At 39.9% G+C, this 14603-nt stretch overlaps 1 protein-coding gene and 1 long non-coding RNA gene across 2 annotated transcripts; one reads left to right on the top strand and one right to left on the bottom strand.

Annotated features, from left to right (window-relative positions):
- The first annotated feature begins 1206 nt into the window (after positions 1 to 1206).
- LOC119832809 (RAC serine/threonine-protein kinase-like) lies at positions 1207 to 9063 on the top strand. The gene is made up of 6 exons (XM_038356579.1): positions 1207 to 1753; positions 5090 to 5234; positions 5499 to 5696; positions 6026 to 6280; positions 6553 to 7071; positions 7896 to 9063. Exons 1-6 carry the CDS (start codon positions 1461 to 1463, stop codon positions 7968 to 7970), a joined length of 1485 nt encoding a protein of 494 aa, XP_038212507.1. The 5' UTR covers positions 1207 to 1460; the 3' UTR covers positions 7971 to 9063.
- Positions 9064 to 10573: 1510 nt separating this feature from the next.
- Positions 10574 to 14534, bottom strand: LOC119832893. Its single transcript, XR_005287930.1, has 3 exons — positions 14410 to 14534; positions 12739 to 13005; positions 10574 to 11406 (listed from the first exon to the last, which is right to left on the bottom strand). It is a non-coding gene; the product is annotated as an uncharacterized LOC119832893 (long non-coding RNA).
- Positions 14535 to 14603: the final 69 nt, after the last annotated feature.

Raw genomic sequence — 14603 nt, 5'->3', positions numbered from 1 at the left:
AACTTGTTGATCTTAAGGATAACGTTTTATATTGCCACTGTCAGTTAAGGTTTTTGAACTTATATATTTTGCTTTTAACATTCATGTATTTATTTGACCCTCAAACAACTCCGTAAAAAGAGTATAAAAATTAATTTAATTCTATTTTTTATTGATACAACTAAGAGGGAAAGGAAGAATGAGCAAAAATCTATCGAACGTTATAGAAATGCCACACGTCGAAATATTTGCACCAACTAGTTACAAGACTATTTTCTAAATGAGGGTAGTTGAGAGTTGTGTCCGACAACGATTATATTATGTAGGTAATCAAACTGTACGCTCTATAAGTGCCTTCTATTATTAATAGCATAAAAGGATGAATACGAATCCATTTTTAACCTCCGACGCAAAACGAGAAGGGTTATAAGTTTATCATGTATAAATTTATCAGTGTATCTGTTTATACCAATTTTTTAATCTACCGTTAATTCAATTCGGTGATGCAACAGACAGACCTACACGCATATACATGTCAAACTTATTTAAACACTCCGTTGATTTGCATCGAGTTTTATAAATGGTTTTGATCTTTGAATTTCATGGTCACCTCAAAAAAAAACATCGAGGTGAGAAATTGATACAAATAAAAATTTACACAATCTACGCGTGGGAATATTTGATCATAAACTTCAAGTTTCAACAGTGCACAAATCTACCAAACATCCAAATTATAATTTAGTGTTACCCTATCCAAACATTTCAGTACTCCTATTACTTCACTTTTAATTAATTATTTTTGCTTCTTGCTCACTAATTAGTAATTTGCTATTGACATAAAAAAATATATTTTACAGTCTCAAATTTCAAATTGAAAAATATTGTTCTTTATTTTATATCCTAAAATAAACTAAAACAGAATTATAAAAAAATATACGCATACGAATAAAATTGTTTCTTTTTTTTAATATGTACTAAGTATTGATTGTGTAATAATTTTGTTATAATGCTTGTAACGGAACGTTAAAAAGGACAAAACAAGCACGGCGCCATATATGCCTCTAGTGGGAATAGAATAGAACTATTTTGTCAAAATAGGATATAATGCTATTAAATTAAAGTGTTCTGAACGTAGTGTCACCTTATGCTTCTTTCTCTTTCTGACCTATTGAAATATCCGCATAAACCAGCATTGGTCGATTTGCACAACAGATAACATTGTATTTTTTAATCGTTAAGTTTATTACCGCGAGGCTACGTCGCTAAATCGTGTCGTTTTCTAGGCGGAAAAATATTATTAATCAGTGTTATTTTGCACTTTTATCTTTAAAAATGCTCAGTATTAACATCGATGGTGTGATTCAGCACAGGTGAAACGCACGTGGGAAGTGTAAAAACATAAACGTGGTGGTACGTCGACGAGTGGAAATTTGTTATCAAACAGCTCGCAAGAGCACGGGTAGGCCTCGAGGCAGCTGGCTATGGCGGAGGCGGCGCCCGGCAATATTGTCAAGGAGGGCTGGCTGCTGAAACGCGGCGAGCACATACGAAACTGGCGCGATCGTTACTTCATCCTTTTCGACAATGGCGACCTGGTGGGCTTCAAGTCGCAGCCCGAGCGAAATAACTACCGGGACCCCCTTAACAAGTTTACCGTCCGTGACTGCCAGATTATGGCCGTGGACAAGCCTCGCCCCAACGTGTTCACTATCCGTGGTCTTCAGTGGACCACGGTCATCGAACGGAACTTCGCCGTCGACTCTGAGAGGGAACGGTACGTACATGTCACCATGCTGATTCCTCGCGTTAGTTTTGTTGGTAATTATGTGTCGTTAATTTTGGTGCATCTAAACTGTACAAGTTCATGTAATTGCATCAAAATCAAATTATAATTCAAACTTATATAAACATAATAACTCTCAATAAAAACTTTGATGTGGCAGGTAATTAAACTTGAGATTTGTTTTTATATATTTCATGGCATGTTGTTGTTGAATATCACAATAGTAAGTAGAAAAGCAGTAAAAACAGTGTAGAGTCCAAAGTCCACAGTTTGTTTGTTTACAGTGAGCCTGCACACTCATGTGGCTGACTCAGCTGAACACTTTTTATGCACACTTGTATGTGTTGTTTACTCTACTATGGCATTCTTTGAAGGATTTCATAATTTTACTTTCCTTACATTTCATCATAACAAGAGTAAATATTTACTTGAATGTGTCTTTTTGGAGATATGATTGTTGTGTAATGAGTTCATCATCATAACATTTTTCATTTAAATTTTTGTGTAATTATTGAAGATCTTAGATTAATTTCTCTCAAAAATTATTAATAAATTATTTTTGGTGTGGAAACATATATAATAATGATTCTTTACTACTAAAGTGCATCCTTGATGCGGCCTCTGATATGATGTATTGATTATTTGAAGTTTCTGTTATTATTTATCTATTATGATATTTGCAATTAACCTGTCTTATTAATATGAAATAAGATCAATTGAAATAATTGACATAAACAAGGATGCTTATAATACATCCATGTGACGTGTAACAACACAAAAATACTATATATCATTTATGTGCTTGGGGCTCATTAAAAGATCTTTTTAAGAGTATGGGTATGCTTTTTGTAGTGTCACAATATATATTTAATAACATTTTACTCATACACAATAACATCGACATATATAAGAGATAGACATTGTTATGACACGAGGAACAGAAATAAAATTGAAATGCCTGTTTTCCGGCTTAGCAAAGTAAAAAATTCATTTATGGGACAAGGTATACTCTTCTACAATAGAATTTCATAGTATTAAATTGTTTCGTAGTGCTAAATTAAAAAAAAATACATTAAAATTGTATTAGTTCAGAGAGCCTACTATAGCATTAATGAATATATGGAAGATGACAATTAATGGAATGTGTCGCTTAAGAACCACACTAAATATTTTCATGTTTAACTGTATGAAAGCTCACATTGAGAGATGTATACAATTTTCCATTTATTTTTGTCTAATTGACTATGATTTATTATTATTTATGATATAAGGGATGAACTCGATCCACTGCATATATAAATATAAAAACAAAATGTAAAAGAAATTATTGATAAACAAGTTGCTAGTTTTTGCCTTAACTTCCAGAAATAAATTAGATAATAAGTGTCGCAAGAGTTCTTACAACTTCAAGATAAGACGGCAATAACAAGCTGATGCAGTCATTCATTATTAAAAGTGTTTGTTTTTAAGCAAGCATTGATGGTGAATCATCCGATTAGAATTGGTATTTATGAGGTAATAATTTGGTTTAAACTTGTTAATAGTGACAAATAATATGACTTCCCCCAGTATGAAGGTTTGATGTGACTTTTTAAAAAGTCAAGTCTGACTGAATAGTTCCTAAAATAATATGACTTCATAATTCATAACTTGCTGTTTAAAATTGTTTTACCTGGGTACGGACCCGTGGGCAAAAGTATTTCCATAGCTTGTATATTTTTCTGGTGAATAAGCTATGTGGCTACCAAGTGAAGACAAACAGCTTGTACAATTAGGATGACATGTACAGACATCAAACCTAATATTTCCATTTCATTTTATACAAACATTGTAATGCGCACAAAAGCAATTGATTTCAAGCCTCAGTTTATTTATTACACACTTTTTATTAGCTTCACCTGTATGTTTGTTTGTAATCGACTTCTTTGGGCGCGATTTTGACCCACTTTAAACGGCCAGATTTCGTTCAAACTTTGTAGATTTATTTAGGACTGATGACAATACACTAATTTGATAAAATTATTCCATTTTTCAATTTGCAAAGTATGATAAAAGCGTGTTTTTTTAGTTTTTTTAAACTATTATAATATATTATTTTTATTTCATATATGAATATACTCAGGTAAAATTATAGGCATTTAATTGTAATTTATTCTTTTGTGTAAGAGTTGAGTATTCTTAGTGAATATTGTTGTCAAATGGGATGGATTCTTTGCTTAAATCAGTTGAAAATATAAAAATGAATATGAGTTAAAGTAAAACATTACTGCATGTCATAAAAAATATATATATATATTAAAATATAAAATCCATTAAAAATTTTAAAAATTTACTGGACCCTCATGTTACACTTCCACTTGGTGGCGAACTATTGATGAATATTTCTTACATTTCTGTTTATATTGCTACCAATTTTTTATATTCTATTATTTATAAGTAGGACATGTTTGATATCACTCAGGTGGTATGTATTTTTGAAAATATGACAATGACAAATGAAAATATGAAATATTTTTATTTTTTTATTTTAATTAACTATTACTTATTAACTTTTCTACATAGTTAAATTCTGTAGTATTATGTAATATACTATACAGAATACTTTGGTTTTCCACATTCATTTCCATTCTCACACAAAATTTGGCATATCTGCCAGTTGTTAGGGAATAATTTGAACTTAAGCTGACTCATATGGTATGGTTTTCCTGGTTCAACACAGATGCTGAAGCAAGCAGCCACTAGATTACTAGCCACCAATCTACACTTAATACCTAATACAAAGCTGAAATCTTTTGAACAAAGGGCCAATTCCAAAAATTCTTTCATCATGGATATGGTGTGTGATCTCTGCGTGCTTAAAGCCTATGTACCACGAGCTAGTTTACAATATCTTATATATAAAATTCCCATGTCACAATTTTAGTTACCAAACTCCTCCAAACGGCTGGACCGATTCTTATGAAATTTTGTGTGCCCACTAGATCACATATGTCTAAGAATCGGCCAACATCTATTTTTCATACCCCTAAATGATAAGAGTAAGGTAGAACAGCGTTTGCCGGGTCAGCTAGTATTTATATAAGAATAAGTAATAGAAAGAAGTATTTAGTATTTTCTCATTTAATTCATTATTTAAGTTAAGGTTTGGTACAATGATGCGGGTTCGAATCTCGCCTCGTGATTAATTCTTTTTCTAGAATTTAAAATTTTTATTTTTAAAATTTTCAAATAACAAATATTTTTATAGTGTACGCATAAAGTAATCTATCGTTAGCGGTGCTAGTGTTGACGCGTGTGTCTGCGCGGTTGCGCGGTTGCGTGTTGCAGCGAGGAGTGGGTGGCGGCGATCCGCTACGTGTCGTCGCAGCTGAGCGGCGGCGGCGCGGCGGGCGCGGGCCCGGCCGCGGCGCCCGACGGCGACGACCGCGACATGGCGCAGCTCGGCACCAGCTTCCGCGACCCGCGCCGCATCGTGAGTACACAACACGCCTCCGCCGATGCCTTTACTGTGCAATATTCATATATGTCATGTAAATAAGCAATAAAAAGATTTGGGCAAATGTAACTGAATCTATACGCAACATACAAGTTAATTTCTTTTTAAAAGTTTGTTTGTGAATGGAGTTTTAAATCGGAATGAGGTATTGAGCATTTCTATTTATCATTATCATAAAATGCTACAAGTACTTCTAGCCACATATATTCACATACTTATATGAAAGTACGACTTTTCCAGACACTGGAGAAATTCGAGTTCGTAAAGGTGCTGGGGAAGGGCACCTTCGGCAAGGTGGTTCTGAGCCGCGAAAAGGGCACGGGTAAGCTGTACGCCATGAAGATCCTCAAGAAGCATCTCATCATCCAGAAAGACGAGGTGGCACACACCATCACCGAGAATCACGTGCTCAAGAAGACCAAGCACCCCTTCCTCACGGTTGGTTGATTAATTTTTTAATTTTTGTATATTTTAAGTAAATGGTCTTCTGTTACATTAAAGCAAATAGGCTTCTGAGTTCTTTAGGAATCTGTGCCTGTATGAACTCAATTGAAAGTATAGATATTTGACTTTTTAATAACCTGTTACGACAGAAATATGTAACAAAAAAAAATACAATAAAACTCTCATCAAAGATAAGTCAATTAAAAGTTTTTGCCTAAAAACGTAATAGTCACAGGCAGTCATCAGCAGACTGCCTGTGACCGCTAAGATCAGGAGAGCGCGATCTATACGGGGGTGTGGGCGTGGGCGTGGGGTGTGGGCAGGCGCTGCGCTACTCGTTCCAGACGGCGGACCGCGTGTGCTTCGTGATGGAGTACGCGAACGGCGGCGAGCTGTTCTTCCACCTGTCGCACGAGCGCTCCTTCAGCGAGGAGCGCACGCGCTTCTACGGCGCCGAGATCGTGTCCGCGCTCGGCTACCTGCACTCCGAGGGCATCATCTACCGCGACCTCAAGCTCGAGAACCTGCTGCTCGACAAGGACGGCCACATCAAGATCGCCGACTTCGGCCTCTGCAAGGTGCGCCTTTGCCGCTACTTCTCTCAGCTCTCGCTGAAATTCAGCCGACTTGTGGCCTTCCTTACGCGATCCAAATCTAAATAAGGGTACTGAAATAACCGCATGAAATCATTAAATCATCACCGATCTTCGATAAGTGTACAGAATTTGAATTAAATCTGTCTGTTTAAAGTGAGTCTAAGTCGAAGTCGAGGCTAAAGGGTCGGTTTGATACAACACATGGAGCTAACTAACGAATGACGAAAGAGATGTGAAACGTAATCCGTCGGCAGGTGAACATAACGTACGGGCGCACCACGAAGACGTTCTGCGGCACGCCCGAGTACCTGGCGCCCGAGGTGCTGGAGGACACGGACTACGGGCCCGCCGTGGACTGGTGGGGCACGGGCGTGGTGCTGTACGAGATGGCGTGCGGGCGGCTGCCGTTCTACAACCGCGACCACGACGTGCTGTTCTCGCTGATCCTGGAGGAGGAGGTGCGGTTCCCGCGCGGCGTGTCGGCCGCGTGCCGCGCGCTGCTGGCGGCGCTGCTCACCAAGGAGCCGGCGCGCCGCCTGGGCGCGGGCCCGCGCGACGCCGCCGACATCATGGCGCACCCCTTCTTCAGCGCCATCAACTGGGCCGACCTGCTGGCCAAGAAGCTGCCGCCGCCCTTCAAGCCGCAGGTGGAGTCCGACACCGACACGCGCTACTTCGACTCCGAGTTCACGGGCGAGTCCGTCGAGCTCACGCCGCCCGAGCACGACGCCGCCGCGCGCCAGCTCGACCAGTTCCCGCAGTTCTCCTACCAGGTACTCTTTCTCTTATAATCGACTCTTACAAATTACTATTTAATTCGATTTATTTTAATTGATATCAAAACTATTTATTCCGTGTTTTTTTTTATGCCATAGGCGGGCAACTCAGCTAGTGGTTTGCCTAATGGTAAGTGATCACCACCGCCCGTGAACATTCGCAAAGTTAAGTAAAGGTAGTGCCGCAAATACGTTATCCGCCTTAAAAGTTAAAGGATGCGGAACGAAACACAGTAAGCATGCAACTGTTAAACGCCGATCTCCGAGAATGCCTGAGAAGCATGCTCCAATCTCATACTAAAAACCCATTCTATGATTTTTACAATATAAAATATATAAAATTAATAATAAGAAAAGCAAAACAATGTTGTAATTCCTTTATGTCATTGTCATTTTATTGTGGGAGTCGAGCCCGCTTCGGCACGAATTGGGCCAGCTCGCACCGGGGAAGTACCACACCCCCACAGAAAACCGGCGTGAAATAGTGGCATGCCACTGTGTTTCGTACGGTGAGTGGGGGAGCCGGAGGCCCGTTTCCTTTTCCTCACCCGTCCTAGTGCATTCCTTCTTTCCAGTCATTAATCCTTTCCTTTTCCCTTACCCCATAAAAGCGGGCAGCGCATTCACAGAGGTACTTACACCTTTGCGAATGTTTATGGGCGGTGGTGATCGTTTTACATCAGGCGAACCGCCAGCTCAGCTGCCCGCTATGACATAAAAAAAAAAAATTGTCACATGCGTCGTTAATTTATTTACTCATTTGTAATCGTTCGCTCGATGTCTGTAGATGTAATGTACTAACGCGCTGTGTCGGTTCGCAGGACATCTGCTCGTCGGCGCACTCCGCGCTGTCGCACCTGTCGCAGCACTCCGCGCTCGCCGACCGCCGCCACTAGCCGCCCGCGCGACCTCACGCGACCACGCGCTACCACGCGCGACAACACGCGACCACACGCGACAACACGCGACAACACGCGACCGCTCGCTCGACACCCCACGAATGGCGCTGCCAATCCACATGTCTAATGAACGCGTAACGTCACATTATCAGAGAACTCGACTTGTATCCAGCCAATATATTATATAGATCATAGGTATTTTTAATTTATGCTTTTTATGTTTAAGTTTTATTGATGTTATTTTTTATGTTCATAGTGTTTTCTCTGTCAATAATTCATTGCTTTAAATATTGATTGTAAGTACATTTTATTAAATAGATTATTTATAACAATGAATTATACTATAAAATTATTTACGTTATCAAAACTACGAATAGAATTGAATTTTGAAAGACAGATATTGGACTGTAATTATGTTTCATTATCATATACGAATATGTAGTAATACCCGATCTATAAAGGACCTCGATGTTGTGTATTGTAAGAAGTTTAAGCATAAACTTATATATAAGCGATTTTTTAAGTTTGCGTGTATATGAATGCAAAATAAGAACACATTCAAAGATTTCTCTACCCAAAGCGTCGAGCGAGACGGCTGAAGGAAAGCATTTAATTTATAATTAACTAACGAGTGTACCGCGTGGCCGGCCCCTGACGCTGCGTCGCGTCGCGTCGCGTGTGGCCGTGTCGCGAGTCGCGAGTCGCGAGTCGCGTGTCGCACATGTCGCGCGTCGGTCGCTGTAACACTTGACTGCCGCCAAATAGATGTAAGGTTATAGTGAATGTTGGAGTTGTGACTGCTCGAGTGTATAAACTCAACAATCAATATAAAATCTCATAGCAAGTTCACCAGCGAAATGTTAACTTGTATCACGAAATCGAAATTTCATGCTTTATTTTGTATTCGGACGACTTTCGGGCCCGGCCTCGGAGTATCGCCAGTGTCTGCCAGTGTCGGCCAGCGCTGACCAGTGTCTGCCAGTGTCGGCCAGTGTCGGCCAGTGCCAGTCGACAGTACTGGGCCCGCGCGCTCGAACGCGCTCTATATTTTCTTTTGTATATATTATAATAAAGTTAGGGTTAAACTAAATCGATGTTTTATTTGTTCATCCCATTTTATTCCTGTTATAAACCAGCCGTTGTCCATACATGGCCACCGAGTGAAGTTTGAAATCTGTCTCATATGGGCTTGTCCATACTAATTCTACTTGAAACACCAAACATTCATTCGCGTGATATCAATACATATTTTGAAGTTCAAGGGAAATCGTGAAATAAAAGACTAACGACGTTATCTCTTGAAAGTATATTTCAATAAAAATATAAGGAGTCGCGGCTTAGCGTTGCAAGGAATCGTACACTAGACATACTCGGGCAGCTTACTCACTGCGAGTGGCGGGCTGACCGACTTCACGCAAACATTCATTCAATCAAGTCGGGCTTTGGAGTATGGAGTAACTCTAAACTGGAATCGTAAAGCGTTCTGCTCTTATGTTAGGTACGTATACAACTCTACCTGTAGAACTCCAAGTAGCTAAATTTAGGAAAGTAGAGGTATTAAGTAGTTATTACACACATTAAAAAAAAAAACGATTGAATTGATATGAGAGGGTTGGAATTCGGAGTTATGTTTACCGAAATGCAGTGACTAAGCTTCCCATTTCCAAATTTTAAACACTAAACGCGACGCGACGCAAAGCTGATTGTTCTGAATGTATTAATTATAGGCACATGAAAGTATTTATATTTTATGAGATTTATCAACAGAGTGCAGAATAAATTTGTAAACAATTATTAAATGACGGTAGTCCTTGCGGCGCGTCGTTCGGTGTTTGTGACAATAAACTTTAAAAACATGAACAAATAATAAATAAGAGGCGCCGCACCTCACTCACATCAACAAAGCGTTCCTAGTACGTATACTTATTTCATTGATGTCGTTACATAAGTTCATATTGCGCCATTTCACTTGGATATGTATCGTGAACATAAGTAGGTACTTAAAGTTAAAAACGACGTAAATAATAATATAGCCAAGTAAACTTTTAAATTTGTAACGATTTATCGAGATTTTACTATAAAATATTGCGTTAATATCACTTTATTTTTGTACATTATACGTAAGCAGTAATAAGAATCATATAATAACAAACAGTAATATCAGATCCAGTCCTATCTCACAGTGCCGAAGTAAAAAACATTAAATTTGCTAGTATCAGTACTGTATAGTACAAAGTATGTACAAAGAGATGTAATCATAAATTATCATAATTCTGGAGCAATAACAAAGTACTTGGTCGATCGTGTGTAATATACAAGGAGGTGAGTCATTATATTATAAATATTGCTTTTCAAAACTACTAATAATTAGGTATAACTTACGATATATAATATAATTCAATCATTCGAACAGCTTAGATACTATTTATACATTTTTAATAGGTGTCAGTAGTGTGTGTATAAGAAGCAATGTAATGCGTTAAGCGAACGCGGCGACGACACGCTTCGCGCCGCCTTCGCTCGCCCGCTCTTCCGCTCAATTATGTGAATAGGAAGTATAAAAATAAATAGATTTTATTTTTAATCGATAAAGTGTATATTGACTGAAGATAACGACAGCTAGCTTGATTTTCCCTGTATTTTGAGATATAATTTGAAAATTACCCTTGTGAGCAGAACTTAAAGGCGAGCGAAGCGAACGCGACCCGAGATCGACTATAGAGCGATAACGAGTTTCAATTTACACAGGATGGACTAATTCACATTGTAACTACTCGTTAAACTTTTTTTGTTCATTTAATTTGCTACCGTATATTGCATTACCATTCGAGTCAGCTTTAAGCTCGGGATGCCATTCAGTAATATCACACCGCATCGATAACATTATTCGTCGTTAAAAATAATAATAAACTAGTGCAAGCGATCACCGCTTAGCGGCAAGTTTTGAGTATTATCGTTATCTAAACATTAGTCGTATCGGTCTAAATTCTACAACTTATATTAAGTTATACCTATTAATATACAACTGGCATCGGATCGATCCGAGTTATTCGTAAGCGAGTATTTACAGGAAAGCGCATAACGGGTGAATGAAGCGATTCTGCATTCTGTCCGACGGCGTTTTGGGACGTATCGCTCGTACAAGGCGAGGTTCCCCTCCGACGCCACACGGTGATCCAAAACGTCCGACAGTGGCACGCTCCGCTCACGTGCACGCGGCGCGGCGGGCGGCGCGCTACTGCGGCTCGCCCGCCGCCGCGCGCTACACGAACTCGCGTCGGCGCAGCGCGGCCCCGCCCCCGGCGCCCCCCGCCCCGCCAGCGCCGCCCGCCCCGCCGGCGCCCCCCGCGCCCGCCGGCCCGCCTGGGCTGCCCGGCGACTCGCTGGGCGTGGTGGGCGTCGGCACTTGAGGCGCTGCACCTTTACTGCGAGCCTGAAAAATATACTATACACGTGTCTTTTTAATTGGGTGAGGTGAGCGAGGGGTGGGGGGTGGTCATCAAAGTTTGTCTTTGGCTGTCTACACGGATAAACGGTGATATGGCGAGATAATCATCCATCGGTCCTCTTGCCCGTTCAACGCCAACTAATCGATCTGGACCTCCTTCAGCGCCCACAAGGTGTCGTTATCACCCACTTTGGGAAACAAGTTTACAGGAATCGGTGACGATGTTTTACACTACAAATGTTTCAAATCTTGTGAAGTTAGGGTTTGCTATACTGTATATTCCACACCAGGACCACACACAAGCGATGAAAATGGTGATATACTTGGGACCGTAGTACGCATATCTACCTCACTAGAATCCTCATTAAATTCCATTTCAGTTGTTGCACAGGCTCAGCTCGAGAGTCAGCTTCGGTGAACGCAATCGAATCGAATTATTAAATTTAAATATATATATACCTATACCAATTTTAGCAAACCGAAATCTTGTCTTATTTCCTCAATAATGCAGACAACTTACATTAGTGAAACCATATTTATTCTTTCTATCATTATTATAATAATACATATTCCAATGTTCAATACATATGGTTTTGCTACTAGGACTACAAGACGATCCGTGAGGATTAGGTACCATAAATATTTTTTTTTTATCAATGTTAACATAACCTAACCTAACCTAACCATGTGGTTTCAGCTATTTCAGTACTGTTGAAATATCATAACAGACTGATATAAAGACCTGACCAATGCATAATTAAAATCAAAAAAGACCCTGAAACACATAAACAATAGACTTAGTTAATCTTATCTTAGATCAGAGTCACGAAATAATAATTTTTTTCGACAAAATTATTTTTGTTACTCAAGACGCTATTGCAACTCAGAAAAGCGGAGGAGAATCGGGGACTGCATTTTACTAATAAACACACCTAGATGGCGCGACTAGTTTCGGTGAAGGATAATCTGCCCTCAACGGATCATCTCGTACACCTTTCCCCTATGAGGAACATCGAAAATCGGCGTAAAACTGGAAGTCAGTTTAATGAAAACTGTAACTGAATGATCAGATTTATGAAAAATTAATATTCCTTTCCAGGAAGCGAACTCCTTCGTTTCAAAAAAAAAAGCACAGCTTCATTTAGGAATTGTCAAATAGTAAATATAAATAAACACTATTGTAGTTTTCAGATAAACCTAGCTAGCTAGGGTTATCACTGGCTCACCACGCCGGCCCGCCCGCCCTGTGTCCCCGCGTGTTGCGCCCTCTCGACGTGCTCATCTACTTCACAGATTATTAGATTTTGTAATTATAACCTTTGAGCGTCGTTTCCTGGCCCCGGCCGAGTCTATCCTATCCGTGCGGTCGCTGCGCTCGCTCCTGTCCCGTTCCCGGTCCGGTCGGTCCGCCCGGTCCGGTCTATCCGTCCGGTCCGGTCTGTCCGGTCTGTCCGCCCGGTCCGGTCTGTCTGTTCGCTCCGTCCGTTCCGTCCGCTCTGCGGACGCGTCTAGGCTCGAGTCATTGTTGGGATCTGCTCCGAGCCGCGTCGCTAACAAAGTGAGGAGCTCTTCTACCCTCGCTAGCTACGGTTTGAAAAAAATATTGCGTTAGATCGAAATTTAACTATAGTAATATGTACATACATTGATAGTTTTATGTTATAATTATACTACTTTTTGGCCGCGGCTTCGCACGTGTTAAATTCGGAGTAGAACCCCTTTTTTCCTATTTTATTATACATATAAACCTTCCTCTTGAATCACCATCTATTAAAGAAACAATCAAGATCTGTTGCGTCATTTTAAAGCTCTAAGCATACAGGCACACAGACGGCGGAAGCGAAATTTGTTTTATACTATGTAGTGATATATCGAAATATAAAACATGTAATAATTAAAGCCGAGTTTCATCGAAAGACACGTAAACTTGTGTAAGTGTTTATCAATAGCAATTTATTTTGAAACTACAACTGATTCAGAATGTCACTTCTGCCGACAAGATTCGACAAAAAACTTGATAGTTTCTCTTTTTAAAGATACCAACATTACAAATACGATCTATAGAACAGAATAGAAATTCATTGGCTGTCAGTAACCCGTCCTGTTGTTGATTTGCGAACTATACATTCTACAATTTTTTATCGTCAATGTATTCGTTTATTGTGCAATAAGCCATCTCAATCAAAGTAGATTAAATAAAACATTTAAAGTGAATGTAATAAATTTGGAAATTGTGAACTTGTGCTTTGTAAAGTTAATAGATTTTTAATGATAAAAATTCACTTTCCATCTATATCATAAACTTTTTAATCACTGAACTGTTTCTTCCATTTTCCATTAATTTCATTTGACAAGTTTCTTCCATTGATTATCACTTAAATCTATCTATTATTTGCATATTTTTCCAAGAAAATCACAGAAACGTTAAGGTTTTTATTGCCATGTTAATAGTTGTATAGTGCTGCCTTCGCACAACTCTTAGCTCTCAGCTCTTCTATTTTTTTTATGTCACTACCGGCAACGGAGCTGGTGGGTCGCCTGACGGTAAGTTCTACCAACGCCCATCAACATTTGGAGAGGCTACCTATACCATAATAAAAATGGTCGGGGTCAAATTCAGTACATTGAAGATATTTAGATTTTTTTTGTGGGGCGTTTTAGTGTCGATACTGAAGTACATAATGCAATTTAAAAAAATGTTGTCTGTCTTTCTGTATCTCGAATGAGAATCACACAAAAACTGCTAAACGAATTTTTATGAAACTTGGAATAGTTATAGTATCTACTCCGAGGAAGGATCTTATTTACTTTTCATCCCGGAAATCGATACGCTGTCTGAGGGAGTATGGGTGAAAGTCAATCTAAGAATTTATTGACAAACGCGAACGAAGTCCGGGTACAGCTACTTTTGAAATAAATCTAGTTATGTAACACTCTCTCACGCCGTCTGAAGCGCGGCTCTAAGAGCGTGCGATAATAACAAATGACCTTATGTTGTAGTCGTTGCACTTCGTTGCGCACGTCGCGGCGCAGCTCCGCCAGCGCGGCGTCGTGCGGCGAGGCAGCGGGCGCCGAGGGGGCGGGTGACGCCGCGACGGCGGGGGCGGGGGCGGGGGGCGCCGCGCCGGCGGGGACGGGGGCCGCCACGGCGGCGGTAACAGCCGCCGTGGTCGTGACCGTCG

This window comes from Zerene cesonia, chromosome 16, assembly GCF_012273895.1.
Source record: "Zerene cesonia ecotype Mississippi chromosome 16, Zerene_cesonia_1.1, whole genome shotgun sequence".
Lineage (NCBI taxonomy): Eukaryota > Metazoa > Arthropoda > Insecta > Lepidoptera > Pieridae > Zerene > Zerene cesonia.
The sequence above is the reverse complement of the archived record's forward strand: the minus strand, read 5'-3'. Positions and strand labels throughout refer to the sequence as shown.

Excerpts from the sequence above, each read along its gene's own strand:
- LOC119832809 (XM_038356579.1), top strand. The coding sequence starts at position 1,461 with ATGGCGGAGGCGGCGCCCGGCAATATTGTCAAGGAGGGCTGGCTGCTG. Across the intron at positions 1,754-5,089 it reads GTCGACTCTGAGAGGGAACG|CGAGGAGTGGGTGGCGGCGA; the intron begins GTACGTACATGT and ends TGCGTGTTGCAG. Across the intron at positions 6,281-6,552 it reads CCGACTTCGGCCTCTGCAAG|GTGAACATAACGTACGGGCG; the intron begins GTGCGCCTTTGC and ends ATCCGTCGGCAG.